Genomic DNA, 20,167 nt, shown 5'->3' on the forward strand with positions numbered 1-20,167 from the left:
GATAAGAGCCAAACCTCTAGCAGGGACATGCTGCGCTCACCTCTGTGCTGTTGAAATTACAGGGAAGGCCTCTCATTCCATCGGAGCCTCCCACGTGCAATGGGCAGCCATAGTACTGCCAGCGCTCGTTTCTCTTATGATTGGCTTTGGAATTGGAGCCTTATACTGGAAGGTAAGTGTTGCTTTTTGATTCATAACTTTCTGAACTTTATATGTTTATTTGTTCTTATTATATTTACATAAATGATGAACAAACAAATGCCCTTTTCTGAGAAAGGATCTCACCAAGAAAATGATAAAATAGGTGAATTTCAACCTTAACAAAATTTAAATCTTAGAAAAGTTTTTCTCCCCATTTCTTGTTATGCTTTGGAGACAACTCCTCTGGCTAAGAATGCACACATAAGAAATGGCAACTGGTTTTGGTAGCTTCAACTAAATATAAAATAGGATAAAATATGCTAAAATCTATGACGTGCTTAAGCCAAACAGAAATGCGATTTGTATTATCTGCTTGTTTGGATTTCTGCCTTCTGTTCTCTTCTTGTTGAAGCCTGTCTAAAATTTTAAAATGTGCGAAATCATTGTGACTCAGCTTTTTGAAATGCCTTTTGAATTTGATTACTAATTAAATCTTTCAGTTTCTTTATTACATTTTTGCCTCCAACATTCTAAAACTGTTGAGTCGATAATACTATGCATTTTTATAGTTCCTTATTGGAAGAATATTTTGCATGCTATCTGCTAAAGAAAACTTACTGGAGTCATTGCCATAAAAGAAAAAAGTAGACACAACTCACCTCTTCAGTATTACACTTCTTATTGATATTTTTGTGATATGTATCATTGTTCTTTTTCCAGAAAAAACAACCAAATCTTACAAGGGCAGTTGAAAATATACAGATTACTGAAGAGGATAATGAGATAAGGTATTTTGGTTTGTTAAATGTGTACGCAAGTAAGCTTGACATTGTCATTTCACATACCATGCACATTGTCATAACATCTGTTAAGAAGTTGCTCACTCTTACAACAGCAGCTCCCAACTGGTGTTTTCTAAGTCTTTGCTCATATTCCTAACCTCTCACACTCTCTGCAAGTCTACATGTCCATTTACCTGTAGAATACTTTCACAAACTTCCTTAGGGTATCAGAAGTGATCCTCTCTACTTTATTTCTGTAAGCAGAACCTTGCTCACACTCCTGGTCGTCAGGCTCGGCAGCCAGGTTTGCATGTTCTTCTTTTCCACACTGTTACCCAGGCATACGGATTTCTGTCTCAAGTCTCTTATTAGCTTACTCCTTCTTTGGCAATATGATTATCTTCAACCATATCTTTATTATGAATTACTGCCACATAATTTTTCTTTTTTCTTAGCCCCTCTAAACACTACCTTGTCTTATTCTTCCTTAAACTTTAGTTCATAACATCACTTCCTAGTCAAGATACTTTGTGATTTTTCTCTCACATTTGTAATACATTTGACTTCACTCTAGTTTTAGTCTTTACCTTTACCCAGTGTATTCAGTATTTTCTCCAAAGCCAAATATAAAATATAAAAATTGTTTTAAGTTACCTTTCCATTTACTGTACCTGACCATGATCACTTTTTTACCTCATGCCATATCACCCCAGTACTGATATTTTTATTTTATATTCAGTTATAATTTTCATTTGTCATGTTACTTTCTGTCAGATCACTCCTATGCATATGCATATTCACGTTAAGTGCATGTAAGCATTTTTAGTATGGGCATATGCATATGCATAGAGAATTTAAAAACTACTCAGGGAGAGTATGTTGAGGGATATAAAGTCTTCCCTCAGCCTTACAGTTTTACTTACGAAGGTAAGCTTCCTAATCAACTTTGCAACCTTTTGTTACTATATTTGCAGGAAAAAACATACTGCCTTTTATAATGCTCAGATCATGGTATACTTCAGAATCTCTGTCTAAAAGCAAATAAGCATTTTTCTTAATTGTTTTTCAGTATGTTGCAAGAAAAAGGGAGAGAATTTCAAGAAGCATAATTGTGGCTTGTATCAACACTGTTACTTTCGTACATTGGTAAGTTTTTAGAATTCAAGCTGAACGATTTAATTAGAACTATACAGCATCTTACAGGCCCAAATTTAGAAGCAAAATGAATTATCTTCTATTAAGCTGATGTCTGGTATGTTAACTGAAAAGCTGTCACATAATTGAACTGTGCATTTCAAACCCATTGCTATTTGAAAGGCAAAGCAATGCTAGTCCTGGTGAGTGGATTATATATAAAAAATTAACAGTTAAGTTTTACTGTTTTTGAAGCCAGAAAATAAATTTTGCAGGGAAATAAAGTAAATTAGGACTAAAATAAAGTACTACTAGTAGAAGAATAAATAAAATCAATTTCAATTAGGGATAACTACTGTAACATGATTTGAGAGAAAAAGTGTTTCGTGTGTTAGATGCTGAAATGAGCAAAAACAAAAACCATGTCCCTGCCATTCTAAGGAAAAGGGAGAAAAGGTCAAAATATCTTAACAATCAGGACAGGGAAATTGTCAAGGTAAAGTGCCACCTGCCTCATGACTGGTAAACATTGTGCTTTGTCATAGTACAGAGCCCAGGGTGCATTGAATATAAACCAGTGGGGAGGTACCTGTCCTGCTGTGTGGGTCTGCCGAGGGCTTGTGGGGGAAAGGAGAGAGAGAAAAAACATTTCCAGAAGGTACTGATATTCACATCTCCCCTCCCAGCTCCCCAGCTCCAGATACTCTTGGGGGAGCACCCTAAATGGCACAGATCTGGTCCAGCACTGATTCATGCTCTTCTCACTTTCACTTCTGCCAACTGTCTCTTAGTTTTGTCATGCCCAAGGAATCCTGAGTGTGTTTATTACAGTGGGGCATGAGGGTGCGCTCCAGCTCTTTAGTTCTTCCCCATATTCTCTCATGGTCAGAGGAGCATTGCTTCCTCTCCTGGACTGTATAGATGCAGTCAGTGGTGAGCCTGGTCTTTCCTTTATAGAGCACCGTCCTTTCAACTTGTACTTCTGTCTCAGATTATGACATTTATCTCTAGATTGAAACTTCACCAGGAAAAACTGGGCCGTAGAGCCTTTCACCTCTTCCAGGAACACTCACTTTTAGAATTATAGAATATCATTTTCAACAACTCAAAATAACATGATACAAGAACCAGGATGTCACATATTTCTCTAACACTTTAACCCTGCTCCTGCACAGAATTCATTTTAGTCATGCCCTTAATCATGCCCTTGATTAGCAGCATGAATCCTAGCTTCTCTCCAGGCTCATTTTTTTTTTTTTTTTTTTTTTTTTGCCAAATAAAGTAAGGGAATACACCCTTAGCTCCACTCTTCATTTTCTGGAGTCATATTCCCCAAGGTGAAATCAGTGCTTTTCTTAGAGACCTATTTCTCTGCCCCTCAACCCCAACACATGCCTCACTATATCTTTGCTATCTGCCATTTCAGTTCCCCAAGCCAGACATCCACAAATCATACATTAAATGGTTGAGTCTTAAAGGCTCAAGTAATGTCCTCTGTTGTTTGGTTTTGGATTGCATAGCTGAGATCCTGTTTGGGCATACAGGTCTTCAATCATGTGGTTTTTAATTGTAGCATTTGTCCTGTGACATTTGAAGAGTGGCTCAGAATGAGAAAACCCAGGGCAGTTGTTTAAGAGGAAAAAAGTGACGGCATTTTAAAGCAAATTATGCGTACGTCTATCAGTCAGGGAATATTCAAGGACAGGAACTGAGTCTGTCTGGTTCATGCTGTATGTCTTCACTATGCCTGTGCGTTGCAGGCTCTCAATAAATGTTTGTTGAATGAATGATTTAGTGAATGAATAAACCCTAAATGAAAGTTTACCAAGAAGATAGTTAGCTCTGCTGCACAATATTATTATGACTATAGTTTACAGTGTTATATTGTATATATAAAAGTGTGTTGAGAGTAGATCTCATTGTTCTTTCCTCAATAAAATAAAAAAATTAATCTTTTTAAAAGTGAAATAGAATTTATTTTTATCTTGTGTACATGAGTGTGTTTAATTTGGTCTATAGAGCAGTAAAGCATGCACAGCAAGAGGAGAAGATACTCAGATGGGAAATCACTAATTTCTTTTTCCTAAAATATAAAATATTGTCCATGTATAAAACAAATCAAAGTAGACATGTTCAAAAAGATGCCCTGAATTTTTTCAGAAATAAATTTATGATATATTGATTAGTCAATATAAAATGAGCATTCTCCTTCATAAAGTACCCCACCCATCATCTCTGCAAAGCTCTCTCAACACTCAACTTAGATACCAAAATCTCCAAAAAGCTAACTACCCTAATATAAGTAATCTTTCTTTATGTGCTTTGTATTACATTCCCTATGATATATAATACTGATATATTAGGAGGATGTTTTGTGTCCTCTTCCAAATGATAAGCTCTTAGAAAGCAGGTTTGTTTCTGAGTTTCATTTTGGCATCCCACCAAACCATAGAGCTTATGCTTTGTGTGGGTAAGTGATGAATAAACATTTGTTCGGTAATGCATGAAGAGATGAATAAGTATCTCAGAGTATCACATACTACGAAATGTGAAAATAACGTTTATGGAAATAAAAATAGACTTGTGTATGCAAAAGTTAGTATGTCAAATGTTGAAAACAGGATAAAGGAAGAAAACAGGCAGCTCATTATCATGAATCTACAGACTCCAAAGTCAAAATGGGCATTATTTGTAATCACTTATTGAGTGCCCATTGTGTAGAGTAAAGCTTTTTGCTTGACCCCATAACAATGCAAGTTTAAAACTTCCAAGGAATGTTGAGTATAATTTGGGAAAAGGGATGTGGTGGAAGAAAAGGTAGAAGAAATCTGTTGAAAACAGAATAACAGAAGTAAAAAGTACCAAGATAGAAATGAAATGGAGAGTTGTAATTGGATATTTTCAAAATAAGACATAATTTGGATTATGTTCATTTTCTTGGTTAACAAGAAAAGGGAAAATCCAGGGTGAATAACTCATTTATGGCAAGGATTTCCTGAGATGGAAGCCTCACTAATTAGAACAAATTAAATCAGGACACATACAGAAACACTAGAATATAAAATGATGGAATAGTTAGTTCTCTAAAGGAAATAACCTATAAATGGAAAGCAAAGAGGATATTTTGATATTTTAAGTAGAAGAAAAGAACATAGAAGAAATGTAAGATAATGAACTAGAAACTAAAGAAGTCACGTCTAAGAGAAAAATACACTAAGGCTATATCTATTTGATATCAAACATGAAAAATCCATAAGAAAAGTTAAAAATTCCCTTGGTCAATTAGCTGATGCCAGAAATTTTTCATTGGTTCAGTTGTGTATGGCACAGTTTAAGAGAAAGAAATAAAAAAGAATATATTATGGGAAAATGTTGTTCTTCATTCTTCCTGCAAACTCTAGAAGGTGCATTGTTGGATGCAAAGCTTAATAAAACCTAGTTGTATCCTCCAGTTGCTAATAGACTACAAAAGGAAATAGGACATATACATAATAACCTGTTTTGAAAAGGAAACTAGAAGTTGACAAAGTTTAAGAAGTAACTAAAGGAGCTTACAAGGAAAATGCAATAAGAAATTCGAGACAAGGGCACTGCATATGGTTGTATAGGAAGTGCCTGCAACACAGCTCTAGATACTGGTCTGGGGAGCATCCCTTAGAATCGTACCATGCACACCCACATGCAGTTGCTTTATTTGAAGGGGGAGAGAAATCCCTAGCAATAAGAGAAAGACTTTGTTGTATAGGTAATGGAGTTGATGTTAGTAGTGAGCTAGATGCTAAATGATTGGTAAACTTTTCTTAGCATAGGGATGGGGTGATCTGGGTACTGCAAATGGTATTAACTAAGTTTGAGAAGCCAAAAGTACAACCTGTGTTCCAGAGTCAGTTTGTTCAGCTGGATGCCAGTGGAGGTCACACATAAAGAGTACAAGTGCTGAGAAGAAAATGTAGGGATCAGTTTGAAATATTCCAAGTATGGGACTTAAACTGTATTTAGCAATATAGGGAACTGTTGGAGGGTTGAGAAAAGATGTAAGTGATACAGTCAAAACAGAGTTTTAGGTAGATAATCAAACGTTAGTGAGGCTGGGTTAAGGGGAATGGTGAGCTGGAATCAGGGAGTCCATTTAGGAGGCCAATTTGCTGAATAGATGTGAGAGCGTGATGACCTGAACTAGGGTCAGGGCCAAAGAAACAGGAAAGCATGGAACAATTTGGAGACATTTCAGTAAAGGAATCAACACATCATAGTTACTGATGGAATGTTAGGCTCAACATTACAGGGAATACTTAAGGGTTATTTGGAACCTCTGGGACTAACCAGATGGCGGTACTGCTAAAAGAAAACAGAAAGAGCTGTTAGTAAATACTGACCAGTGGCCAAATATGTTAGACTAGAATTCAGAGAACAGTCAGGGCTTCAAATAATAGATCTGGGACTTGGGAGTCATCTACAAAGAATGTTAATTGAGACTTTGGTAGAAGGACTGCATAGTCACCCAGAAAGCCTGGTTTGTTTCATAGGAAACAGCATGAGTCTGTTGATACGCAGTTAGCATTGCGTATTGACTTATCCCAGCATGGCAAAAGTGGAAGATAGTTCTCATTATGAGGCTGGTAGAGAGATTTTTCTGAAAGAAACACAACATGGAAGTGTCCTGTAGACCTAAGACAGAACATAATAGATCCTAGAATTAGAATACAGACGAGCACGAGTCAAGTGTGGTCATTTAGTGCGCAAAATATGGCAATGACTGGTTACCAAGCAGCAAGAATGTGACTCTTTACCAGGTATTTCCTAAGAATTTCAGGAGTTTTGAGATTTTTGTTTCTGAGATCTCCTTCTACAGACACATTCTGACGCAGGAGATTAGAAGGGATTAGATTTAGATTCAAGCCTTGGCTCTGCAAATTTAAGTAGCCATGGGTTCCTGAATGAGTCAATTGTCTTTTAAGCCTTGGTTTTTCAGACATAATGGAGCAATAATAATACTTTTCCTGCTTATTTCATGTGGTTGTTGAAAAAATTGTAGTTCAGCTTTCAAGATTATTTTCTTTGCTATAAGATCCAGGGAATGCAGGTGCTGGGGGGTGGGACAGAAAGAGATTGCTAATCTTGCTTTTCTACATTTAAATTTAGAATCTTAAATTATTCATTGCTTTTCTGTGATTTCCCTTTGCTTTTCTAACTAAGCTTAATTTTGAAATATTGGTTGTATATTTTGGATTTCTGAAGTTTTCTCTTAACACCTCTTATTTTTCCTTCAGGATTTAATTATGCTTCTCTAAATATAGGTTCCATAGTTCCTAGAGTTCTCTGGTAAATTATCATGTAATACAGTTTTTAGTATACTGCATTTAGAAAGACTGGAGAAAAATACTGTACTTCTTGTCACTCATACTATGGAATTTTATACGTAACCTGTGTAAATGATTTCAAATATTTTAATACTAGTGATCTGTGATTCTGGGATTGATAAATAAGGACAAAGACAGTGGGAAAGTAGTGAATAAGAAGAAAAGAAATGCAAAAACTGAACATTTGTCTAGAGGTTGCATGAAGATGAAACCAGAAAAGACAGCATTCATGCTGCATGTCACTACCAGAACCAACAAGTAGAGACAAGGATGGGTCATTATGGGTACCAGCAATCTGAGAAGATTGTGGGTTATGTACCCTAAAAACTGTCTTAATATCTCATCTCAAGCCAACCTTTTGATAAGAAGGGTAGGAAATGAGTTTAGAATTCAGGAAAAGAATAGGTAAAGGGGTTTAGAATTCAGAGAAAAAGTTTAATGAGATAAAAGCTGTAGTCCAGTGATTATCCTAGCATCCCTTCATCTGCTGACTAGCTGCTCTTCATCTGCATCCTGGTTGGCAGACATTCCCTCCCTAGAGCACAATGGCTTAGATACCATCTTGGTCACTTGCAGTCTTCCTGGGCCACAAAGGTTGAATTTCTTGCAAGTCCCCTTGGAGTCAAGGTAGGGCCAGTCACACATTCCAGTTTCTGGATCAACAGCCTTTTACCTGCATTAATCACTAAGCCTATTAACTGTAACTACAGCTAAAAAATCTTAACCCTTGAGTTCTCCCATCAAAGATACTGTCAATAATTTAAAAAAATAGATAAGGAAGTACAAATATTTTACTTGAAAGTTGCAAAATCTGAAAGCTGAGTCCAAAGCCCAGTGGTTTAACACTAGTACAGAGGAACTAAAACAAAGTCTGGCTTGCATGCTTCAACAAGTACAATAAACTGTGCTGAGGCCAAATGAAACCCCCAGAGGCTTTGTCAGGATGTGGTACCAGGATTTCTGTCTTTCTGTTTTCTGTTTGACAGAGATCTTGCTCTGCTATTTCCTCTGCTGAGAGAAGCCATTGCTAGGGCCTAGCCAGGCAGTCCAGACACTGGTGCTGCTCAGTGCCTGGGAGACCACCACTTGCCTGCTGCCTCTGACCAGCTTTTCGACCTTTCCCATATATCTCTTTCATGCTACTCCCCCTCTTCCACTTCACCTTTCTCTAAACATAGCCTTTATCATTCAAACCCTTCCCCTTCACCACCTGTCTGCTACCTTTTCATAGCCTCATAGGAGAAAATCAAGAATACATAGGTTGATAACCCTCTTACCACAAACAGAAAACCTGTGGTATGCTTGGGGGTATGAAAGCCACAGGATAGTCATTCATCTGTTCTTACGTGCAAGAAATAGCTACTGAGTATTGTGTTGTGCCAAGGCACTGTTCGTGTATTGGAGTACTCTCGTAAGTAAAAATGATAGACAAAAGCTCTGTGTCCTCATGGAGCTTACATTCAATAGAAGCAGACAGACCACAAACAATAAGATCATTTCAGATAATGCATACATTGTAAGTCTGTTACTAATTCTGTAATCATATGAATTCAGCTCTTAAGAATGAAAAAAAGGCAGAAAACAGATACACCCTAATCTCTTTTTTTGTCTTTTTCCACTAGGCGGGTAACAGTTCATGTTTGCTTCATAAATGAAGCAGCTTTAAAAAAATTCATATTCTGTCTGGAGTGACAGACCACAACTTTACCTGTTCTTGCTACCCATGACTCAAATGGATGATTCAGAAATTGGAACAAAGTGTTTTACTGTGAAACTGGCACTGAATTAATCATCTGTAAAGAAGAACTTGCATGGCGCAGGACTCTAATGACCTGGGGAACTTGTAGTCTCATTTAGAACCCGCAACTGATGTTGGGAGAGAAAAGCATGTGTCCCAGACTGCGTGCCCATTTTGCATGCCTCCAGAAATGTCTAATTGCTGAAAAGCCACATAGTTTTATTTTCAGTTACAACCTGCAGTTTGTAGTTATCTTAGTCCCCTCAAGTGGAGTTCAGCCTGGAGAGTCAGGGTAGTGATTTTTCTCAAAGGGATCTGGAGGGATTTTAAAGACAAAAAGTCTTGATAGCATCAGCCACTGTACCTATGAGAAGCAGTGGAGGAAAAGTGATTGGAATAGGTGTCATGTCAGCCTCGTAGCTACTGATTAATGATATGGGCCTGATCTCGTTCTCTTCCTGATATAAACCATGCTCACCCATATCCCACTAAACAGATGGACATGGTTGGCTGGATCTGTCCATGCAGGGGAGCCAGTACTGAATTAGAACAGTGATGCCTCTGCAGAGGGGAGACTCCCCAAAAGAATCATCGCACAGAGAAGCTATGAACACTGAACGGTCGCCAAGAAGGACGTTTGTCATCCCTGCTGAAGTCGGTCTTTCCCCTTGACCACTGTAAAGTGTATAAATCATGCTTGCAAAATATATTACAAAATGTTTATATTCTAAAACTATTACAGAGTTATGCAAAGGGACTTAGGGGAAATCGCTGAATGTATGAAGGTCCCGTTTTCAATTGCCACCATGGGAGAGAGTAAAAATAAATTATGACATTTAGTATCTAAGGTTAGAAAACCATACCCACATGCTGGAGTTGAAACTAGGTTACTTGGCTTTTATAAGAATGCAAGAAATCAGGAAACTCTACTTATTTATAGTATAATCACCATTATCTCTTTAAAGGATCCATTTATTTAAAATCAGGCACTCTATATCCATTAAGGTTTATGAATTAAAAATAAAAAGAGAGCTTTATGTAGTTATGCATGTCAGTTTGCTATTTAAAATGTATGACAGCGTTTGTCATATTGAGAGTAAATTTGGCAGGAATTCCCAAGATGGACATTGTGCTTTTAAACTAGAAATTGTAAGATGTGAATTTCCCTTGCCATTTTTTTAAAGGTCAAAGGAACATCTGACTAAAGTCAAAGAATGAATTCCCATGGCTTATTCTGATGAAGGTTCTTTTACAATATCATGAACATACACACAGAGGAAGCCAACGCTTTCCATTATAACTTATTCCTTATAACAATATTATTGCCATATACTACCACCATAAACCACCATTTTCAATGTAGTGAAACAAAAGGGCCTGAAAAACTAACTGCTAGCTTTTCTTTGATTTCTAGAATTATAAGAATTTCTAGTGTAGTTGGATTTTAGCTTACATTCAAATCTAATCCAAATACAACTTCAACACGTGGCCTTTGCTCTTTTTTGTACCAAAGAGCCCAAATGATTTCTACAATCCTTTTCTTCTCTAAAGTGCTATGGTTCTTCAAACACTAGTCATTTTTCTAAGATACACCCTAGTGTTTTGGGAAGCTGCATTAACTTATTTAAGCCCTCAGATATCCCATGGTATAATCAATTAGTAATAGAACCAGAAGTCAGTTTAATTGCTGAAAGGATGTGTCTCAGGCATGTGACATTGATTGTTTGGAGGAAAATAGACATAGATTAATATGAGTTATGTGAGTAGGTCACAACTAGATTGAGAAGATTGATGCTTATTAGTTTGACTTGTTTCACCAATGGTTGTGATTTTCTTAGGCATGTAACAATTTTGTTTAATGAGCTTTTGAGAGTACAATAAATGTACTTTGTTTTCTCAACTAGTATCTGGTTTTTAACATGCAAAGACAGGATCCTAACCAATAGAGTGAAATAAACAAATTGAGAAAATTATGAAACCTGGCATGGTAGGTGAGGGGAGATATATTCTGCCTAATTAAATGTATTGGTTCATTGAGAGTTACATGCATCACCAATTTTTAAAACACTGAAGTTCCATAAAATGCATGAACAATAGAGAAATGCTGAACATTGTTTTGGATGCTAGCTGCTTGGGCATTAACTGTGTCATACCTGCTTTAAGATATATATATATACACACACACACATATGTATATACATATCTATATACATATATACACATATGTGTGTGTATATATATTATCTGACATGTGTTTTATCTGATACGTGTTCTGACAGTCTTTTTAATAAGTCAGTCTTTCAAAATTGCCTTTTAAACTGATCTTAGAAGTCTGCAAATTCTAAATTATACTGGAAGCTTTGTAACTCTTTGGTAGAACCCAAGTTTATAAAGGAACTAGCTCTGTAACAAGCTGTTCCTGCCCAGTGATATCCAGGTGTTCCTGGAATTTGTATTATAATCTAATGTGCTTACCACACTGCCACTTTTTAATGACTCAGAGACAAATTGGTTGTTTTAAAATATAGTAATAGAATAAGTAACCTATCCTCTTCAAAAAGGATTAAGTATGTGAAAATGAAAATGTATGAAAAAGCATGTGTCCATAACAGTATTTGTTTTTTAGTAAGAAATACACTTCATTGAGCATTAAATTGCTTTGGAGAAAATTTGGCATATTTTGTAACTCTGATTAAAGTTAAATGAACAAAAAACACTCTTTAGAATTCATGAATATTATTTATTGGTCTTCTGCAGCTAGGTTTTGGTTTCAAAATGTAATTCCAATATAGAGATTTAGCCCTTCCAAATCTATGCTTCTTCAACTAAAAGTTATTTTTCCAAAAGCTATGTTTAGCATAATGGAGTAAATATTGAGAAAACTTGTAAGAATTCTCCACTTTGCTATTAATTGATTTTGGTAAATCACCACCCCTCTCTCAGTTTTGTATTTATCTATATGACAGACTCAGAGGTCACATGTTAAATGGGAGCCCTATTGATATGTGACTGACAATGAAAACAAAATAACCACCCCATGCAAAATACCCAACTCTGATCTTAGTGAATAAGCAATTTGAACATAAAAAGTCATTGCTGCCCTGGCCACATCGCTCCTTCGGTCAGAGTGTCATCCTGATGCCCCAAGGTTGTGGGTTCAATCCCTGTTCAGGGGCGTGGACAAGAATCAACCAATGAATATATCAATAAGTGGAACAAGAAATCGATGTCTCTTTCTCTCTCTCTCTCTCTCTCTCTCTGCCCCCCCTCCCCCCTCCTTCCCTCCCACCTTTTCTCTGTTTTTTAAGTTAAAAAAAAAGTCATTTCTGTTCTTGTTTGTAATGTAAATAGAGTCCATTAGTAAAAGTGAAGTTCAGTCTTATGTGGGGTGCATTGGATAACCATTTACATAGAGATGGCTTTTCCTTTGCTTAAATAAACATTTTGGATCACCTCTGAAGAATGAAAAGCACTACTATATTTTAGTCATTTTAATCAGGAAGAGATATAAGATGCGTGTAACATTTGGAAATGTACCAGATGTAAGCATTTAAATCTCATTTTCTTGAAAGCTAAGAGCAGAAAATGTTAAGATGCTCATCAAGTTTTCTAGAATGCCAAAAGATAATTTAGAATCTATTTGGAAAGACGTAATTCATAAATTTCATTTTCAATTGGAAAATGGGATAAAAATTTTAAAATAAGCTAGCTTGTCTTTGAAACATTATTTTGAAATTGTCATTAAAATATAAACATTCAGACTGAACTTCTGACTAGTTTATTTGTGGTATCAGGTCACACAGTGTATGGTGTTGCTGCTTTCCATGAACAAGTCTGGAAATGCTTGTGTTTGTAAAGAAAATAATAGTGCTTTCATTTCCTAACAAGCTATTGTTTTAGAAATAATCCATATTAAAATGGCTATTCATGATCCTAAAATGTTTGCTAAGCATTTTAAACTAATAACTGCCATTTCCAACTATATCCTTATGATGTTTTTGAAAATAACTATTTAAACTAAAAACCATAGTATTTTCAGTTACTTGATCTCTGAGCGTCAGACTCACTAAATAACATTTTCTAACAAAATATCCTGTTCTCCTATGTTCTAAAGATTAATGTGTGATTTTAGTGTCCCACTTGCCAAAGTTTTTTTAAATCAATGGACATGGAAAGTATTCAGACATTTAGATGAATGCACAGATACATTGCTAGTTCAATCAGATTGGAGTTTGCATATTGTAATGTAAATGTATGTCAACACTATTCTAAATAGTTTTATTATGACTGAAGTTTAATTAAATAAAAATGTTGTAAAATGTGATGTGTATGTGTATATACTGTATGTGTACTTTTTAAAATAGGTATATGTTCTGACCTTTTTTATACAGGTTTGAATTTGAAATTACATTATATATACATATACTTTATTGTTCTAAATAAAGAATTTTATGCACTCTCATAAATTTGCCCTGCTTTTTGATATTTTAAGGTTACTGCACATGTTTACAGCATGGCTTGGCATTTAAGCTAAAATCAAATTTTTCTATGGAAACTTTGATATTAATCTAGATTTTGTTGTAATATGGACAGAAGAAGATAAGATTTTGTTGTAATAATCATTTTAATTAGATAAATATTTATTGGTCACTAAAATAGCTAAAAGATAAAGTTGAATTAACACAGTGTTTGAACTCAAGAGGTTTCTAACCATTGGGGAGAAGACAGGAAAACCACTGTAGGTATACATGGGGGGACCCAAAACACCCAGAATTTATTTACAAAACATTATATATTTATTCTTACATGTTTATTTAATTTTATTTTAAAGATTTTATTTTTTAATTTATTTTTAGAAAGAGGAGAAGGGAGGGAGAAAGAGAGGGAGAGAAACATTGATGTGAGAGAGAAGCATTGATCGGTTGCCTCTTGTACAAGTGCTGACCAGGGACCAAACCTGCAACCCAATGTGGTTGCTTCCCATGTGCCCCCTACTGTGGACCTGTCCTGCAACCCAGGCATGTGCCCTGACTGGGAATTAAACCAGCAACCCTTTGGTTCTCAGACCACCACTCATTTCATTAAGCCACAGTAGCCAGGGCTATTCTTACATGTTTAAACTTTAGTCACCTTTGAAATACTCTCCATTTAATGCAATACACCTATCAAGACACTTTTTCCACTGCTCAACTTGTTGATTTTGATGCCTTTTAGTGCCTCTGCTATTTTTTGTTTCACCTCTTCCACATCTGCAAAACATTTCCCTTTGAGGAACTTTTGTTTCATCCAAGGGAACAAAAATACATCATTCAGGGCGAGATCAAGTGAATAGGAAGGGTGGGGCACAGGGTTTTTGGTCAAAAACTGCTGAACACCCAGCACAGTGGTAGGTGTGCTCATAAATCACCCATCATGAAATGGGAAACAGTACTGAAAGAGTCTCCCCCCAAAATTCACTAAAGCTGACAGCAGCCTCTCACAATAAGGCCAGCTAGTAGACTCATGCAGATGGGTTCCTAGAACACTCACCTAGCAGGGGAAGCCTGTATTACAAGGGGCCCACCCTCCAGAAGATAATTCTGGGGTTTTGGGGCCCTTCCTCATAAAGCCACACTGAAGTAACTACCTAAGTGCAAAACCGAGATCCAGTTAATGTGCTTTGGGCATGCAGGAAAGAGGAATGGTACAAATGGGGAAAGATCATAGAGAAGCTGGTGTCTAGGCTAACACAAGGATTTAACAAATTGTGATAGAGAAGGGTAATTATGCCCAGTCTGAGCAGTGTTGCTGGGCATAGGAAGTTATAAAATTCCTCAGCTTATTCCCTCAAATCAAACCAGTGTATCCTGAGCATGTAATGCATAATAAAATATATAGAGCAATGAGACCTGAGCCTTTTAAGTCACAGTGAGGAGGGCAGGCATTTTTCTTAAGGGCCATGGAAGACATTGTATGTTTCTAGGAGGAATGGCAAGTTCAAACACCATGGCCTATGTGGTTTAGGCAATAAATAATCATCCTGTTTATCCCCTGGTTGCTATTTGACTCTTGAGACCAAGTCCCCCAGCTTTATAACACTGCACTTAATTCACTCACTGTTTTTAAAAGAATTTCTGTACTGGTTCTCCCTCCTCTGCTCACCCTTTGTATTAAACTCCCACCAGGGTAAGCAGACAATTACAATAGCCTCCTAACTAATCATGTGCCTCCACTATTTAGCCCTTTCTCAATCAGTTCCTCACATTAGAATGACTATACAGAGTGAATAGTGGCAACTGATATTTTTCTCTGGTTAAAATACTTAATTGGTTTCTCATAATTTTCAGAATAAAACCCAAACTCATCAACATGGCTTCCAAGGCCCTCCCTCCTTGATCCATTTCATAATATGTTGGGGGATTGCTAAATTGTTTTTCCATGTAAGTTATAAATAACATGAGGACTAGAATCAAGAATACTTATACTACTGCATTCCCAAATTTAGTACAAATAATAAGGTATAGAATTGAGATAAAATTTGATCTGAATATATATTATCTATTGCAACTTTTTATTGTGGACTCTTTGAATTATGGTTGACCCTTAAACAACACAGGTCCACATATACATGCATTTTTTTTTCAATAAATGCACAGTAGGCACATATCCCCAGGTTTTCTATCCATGAATCCAAGCAAAACATGGATTGAAAACTGTATTTTCAATCCACAGTTGGGGATCAGTGGATGACAAGGGCTAATTGTATGCATTGTTCTATGCCATTATTTATAAAGGCCTGTAGCCTCCGCAGATTCTGCTGTCTGCCAGGATTCCTAGAACCAATCCCCTGTGGATACTGAGGGACAGCTGTAGTTAAGTTTTTTGTGGAATCAAGGTTACATGTAGATTTTGGGCTGAATGTGAGGGGTATCAGTCCCCCTAGCCCCAGCAATATTCAAGGGTCAACTGTATATACCAAAGTGGACAGAGTAGTGTAATGAACCCCTGTGTGACCATACCTAGCTTTGACCTTACTCAATTCCTGAATGATCTTGTTTTACCTGTCTCTTCTCAATACTCTTTATCCACTTCCTCTACTGTATTACTTTAAGGCAAATGCCTAAAATATTTTATCTATAAGTACAGTATTTATATATGTCTCTCTAAATCCTGGAAACAATTATATTTCCTGAATCTATTCACTTTTCCATTCTCATAGCTAACTATTTATACATTATTTTTTCTCACAAACTACCCACCCCCTCCTCTACAGCTGATAATCTTGATTGCTATTTCATCTTGAAAATTTAAAAAATGAAAGAGAACTTCTAAGGCTCCTAGCTCCCAAAGGCTGATTTTCTATGAAGCTAAAGAAGCCAAAACTCAGGACCCCTCACTTAGAGATGTTCTTAGTATGTCCGAGGAGGGTATATAGCAATATGTTCACATGGTCATATATTTTTGTATTTATCTTTAAGGCATTAGCAGGTGTGGAGATACCTGCCAACAATACTCCCATTGACCGCAGTATCAATTCACTATGACACTGTGACCAAAGGTGCTTGGCTACAGGCTATACCATGATTCACACATGTCCCATGGACTTGGCACCTGAAGAATGTGGGCGATGGAGGAGAATCAAGGTTTGAAATAAGTGGAACCAGAGCTAGTTTGTGGAAAATTCTTAAAGTTATCACAGTCACCTGGTGGGTAAAATTGCAAGTGGAGGACTCAGGTTTCACTAATGCCTGGCTAAAACAGAAAATATTCAATAATGCAGAGTATACATTCATCAACAAACATATTTCCTCTTAATGTTGAGTAAACAATAGAATTTAATAATATTGTTGTTTATAGAACAAAAATAATCTGTATAAGGGGACATACGTTATGGGTTCTCACTGTCCTGGGCTTGCCAAGTGCATAGTGTTGTACATTCAACCCTGGAGCATCATCCAGAATTGTTTCATTGTCCTCAAATAATCCCTTGTGTTCTATGTATTCAACATTCCTCCTCTCCCCCAGAACCTCCGGAAAACACTGATTTTTAAATTGTCTCTATAGTTTTTTAATCTTTTCCAGAATTTCATATAATTTAAATCCTACAGGTGCATAGCCTTTTCAGGCTGGCTTCTTTCACTTAGCAATATGGATTTAAGATTCATCTATATCCTTATGGCTTGATGGCTCATTTCTTTTTATTACTGAATAATATTCTATCATATAGATATGTCACAGTTTGTTTATCCGTTCATCTATTAAGGACATCTTGGTTGCTTCCAGTTTGGGGCTATTATGAATAAAACTGCTATAAACAATTTTTTGTGAACATAAGTTTTCATATAATTTGGGTAAGTATATAGGGGCACTAGACTATGCTAAGATTTATAAGATACTGACACTCTGTCTTCTAAAGTGGATGTACCATTTTGCATTTCCAGCAGCTCTGAATAGATGGCTTTATGCTCCATATCCTTGCCAACAATTATTATCAGTATTTTGGATTTTGGCCATTTTAATAGGTGGGTAATAATATATCATTAGTGTTTCAATTTGCAGTTTCCTAATGACAAAGGATGTTGGGCATTTTTCATATACTTATTTGCCATCTGTATATCTTCTTTCCTGAGGTGTCTGTTCAAATCTTTTGTCCTTTTATAAATTGGGTTCTCTTATTTTTGAATTTTAAGAGTTCTTTGTATATTTTACATACAAGGCCTCTGTATTTTGCACATATTTTCCACCAGCCTTTTCATTCCCTTAGAGTTTTTCACAGAGCAGCTGCAAGCATTTTTTAAAAACACATGTAAGAGTACAGAGTATCTGGCTCAATTTATTCTCTTAATATCATCTGAGTAAAGCAGCTTCCATACTACCTGGAATTGTTGATTACTTTCATATTTTGCAACTGCTATAGATTTTATTTTCAGTTTCTTCTTGTTGATGGAATATAAACATATGTAGACTTGAACTTTTCTGTATAACAAGGTGGTCTCCCCATTATAAAGCTACTGAACATAATTTACACTTTAAAGATTTTGAACATATATACTTAAAAGACTCAAAAGTCAAAACACATGAGAAGAAAAATGTTGATAAAATCCAGATAGTATTTATTTTCAGTTTGGGAAAATGTTTTAGAATTTTTATAAAAACAATTGATATATGATCTCACCTTTAACAGGAACCTAAACAACAAAACAAACAAATACGCAAAATACAACCAAAGACATTGAAATAGAGAACAGGCTGACAGTGACCAGAGGAGAGAAGGGAGGGAATTTCAGGGGGAAAAGGAAAGGGTTTACAGGAACAAGTAGAAAGGACACATGGATAAAAACTAGGGGGGTGGAAATGGGGGGGAGATGGGGAAGGCTGGAGGGTTGGCTGGGATGGGAATAAAAGGCAGAAAACTACTTGAACAAAAAATAAAAAAGAAAAAAACTAAAGAAAAAACAAATAAATAAAAACTATTGAGAATTTACAAACTACTGATTTGTATATATAAAATAGATACAAAAAATCCCTTTCTGGCATCTTTGTATTTACTTACTAAAGAACTCAGAAACTATTTAAATAAAAAATACATAGAGATAAAACAAAGTCAAAGATGACTGAAGAAATAAATTTAAAGTACTCTGACATGAAGCAAACGGTAACAAGAAGTGTGTCATATTAAAAGCAGTAACAAGTATCAATATGCTATTATCTTAGAAGTAGGAAATTATTATGAAGATAATTATGTTTACCTTTGCTTGCATTTATAATATAGAATGCTAAATCATAAAAGAAATAATTACCTATGGGGGAAGGACATAAATGACTTCTATAGAAGGAAAAAGTGAGAAGCTAAACTCTGAGTAAGTTAGTTTGTAGATTTGTCTTGGGAACAATGTTTGGGTCCTGATTTTCACAATCAAACTAGGAAAAGTTGGTGGAGCAATTCAGGAAATTAAAACTTTAACTGGATAATGAATTATATATAAAGTTTATTTTCTTAAGGAGTGATAATGGGATTATTATATATTAGATTATTCAGCTCAGGTTGTCATAACAAAATATCACAGACTAGATGTATGGAACAATAGGAATTTATTTTCTCACACTTTTGGAAGCTGAAGTCTGAGGTCAGGGTGCCACATGGTCAGATTTACAGAAGGCTCTGTTCCTGCCTGGTAGACAGCTACCATCTCTTCATATGCTCACAAACCTCTTTGTCTGTGTGTGCATGGCCAGAAGAACCAGCTCTCTGGGGTCTCTTCTTATAGGGATACTAATCCCATCATGGTGGCCCCACCCTGATGACCTCATCTAACCCTGGATACCTCCAAAAGGCCTCACTCACATTCAACTACCATCAAATTGGTGGCAAGGGCTTCTGCATAAGAATTTGGGTGGGGGTGAGGGAGGACATAAACATTCAGTGCACAACATAGATTTTTTAATAAAGGATTCTTTAATCTTTTAAAGATATGCTGAAATACAAGGAAAATGTTATCAAATGATCTCATTATCTTACCACATCATGTACCTGATTATTTTTCACCTCTCATGAAACACTGCATACAACCAATGTAGACATGGGTTGAGTCCCAGAGTAGCATTATTTTTTTTTCTTTAAACCCCTACTTTTTATTTTAATTGTTCAAGTACAGTTTTCTCTCTTATACTCGCATCCAAGCCCACCCACCCAGTCCTCCCCTCCTCCCTCCCATTTCCACTCCCCCTAGTTTTTGTTCATGTGTCCTTTATACTTATTCCTGTAACCCTTCCCCTTTTCCCCTGAAATTCCCTCACCTCTCCCCTCTGGTCAGTGTCAGCCTGTTCTCTATTTCAGTGTCTTTGGCTATATTTTGCTTATTTGTTTGTTTTGTTGTTTAGGTTCCTGTTAAAGGTGAGATGATATGGTATTTGTCTTTCACTGCATGGCTTATCTCACTTAGCATGATGCTTTCCAGTTGCATCCATACTGTCCCAAAGGGTAGGGGCTCCTTCATTCTTTCTGCTGCATAGAATTCCATTGTGTAAATGTA

General features: G+C 36.2%; 1 protein-coding gene across 3 annotated transcripts in view; it reads left to right on the forward strand.

Moving 5' to 3' along the window:
- Nucleotides 1-13,476, forward strand: part of KITLG (KIT ligand) — a 95,290-nt gene extending 81,814 nt beyond the window's left edge. For all 3 annotated transcript variants that reach the window (XM_036018595.1, XM_036018596.1, XM_028532073.2), the window contains 4 exons: nucleotides 63-172; nucleotides 862-929; nucleotides 1,993-2,069; nucleotides 9,040-13,476. In XM_036018595.1, coding sequence (XP_035874488.1) covers nucleotides 63-172; nucleotides 862-929; nucleotides 1,993-2,032 — 218 coding nt within the window. In that variant the 3' untranslated portion in view covers nucleotides 2,033-2,069; nucleotides 9,040-13,476. The remainder of the gene's footprint in view (nucleotides 1-62; nucleotides 173-861; nucleotides 930-1,992; nucleotides 2,070-9,039) is intronic.
- The last annotated feature ends 6,691 nt before the right edge of the window (nucleotides 13,477-20,167 follow it).

This window comes from Phyllostomus discolor, chromosome 2 (assembly GCF_004126475.2).
Source record: "Phyllostomus discolor isolate MPI-MPIP mPhyDis1 chromosome 2, mPhyDis1.pri.v3, whole genome shotgun sequence".
NCBI lineage: Eukaryota > Metazoa > Chordata > Mammalia > Chiroptera > Phyllostomidae > Phyllostomus > Phyllostomus discolor.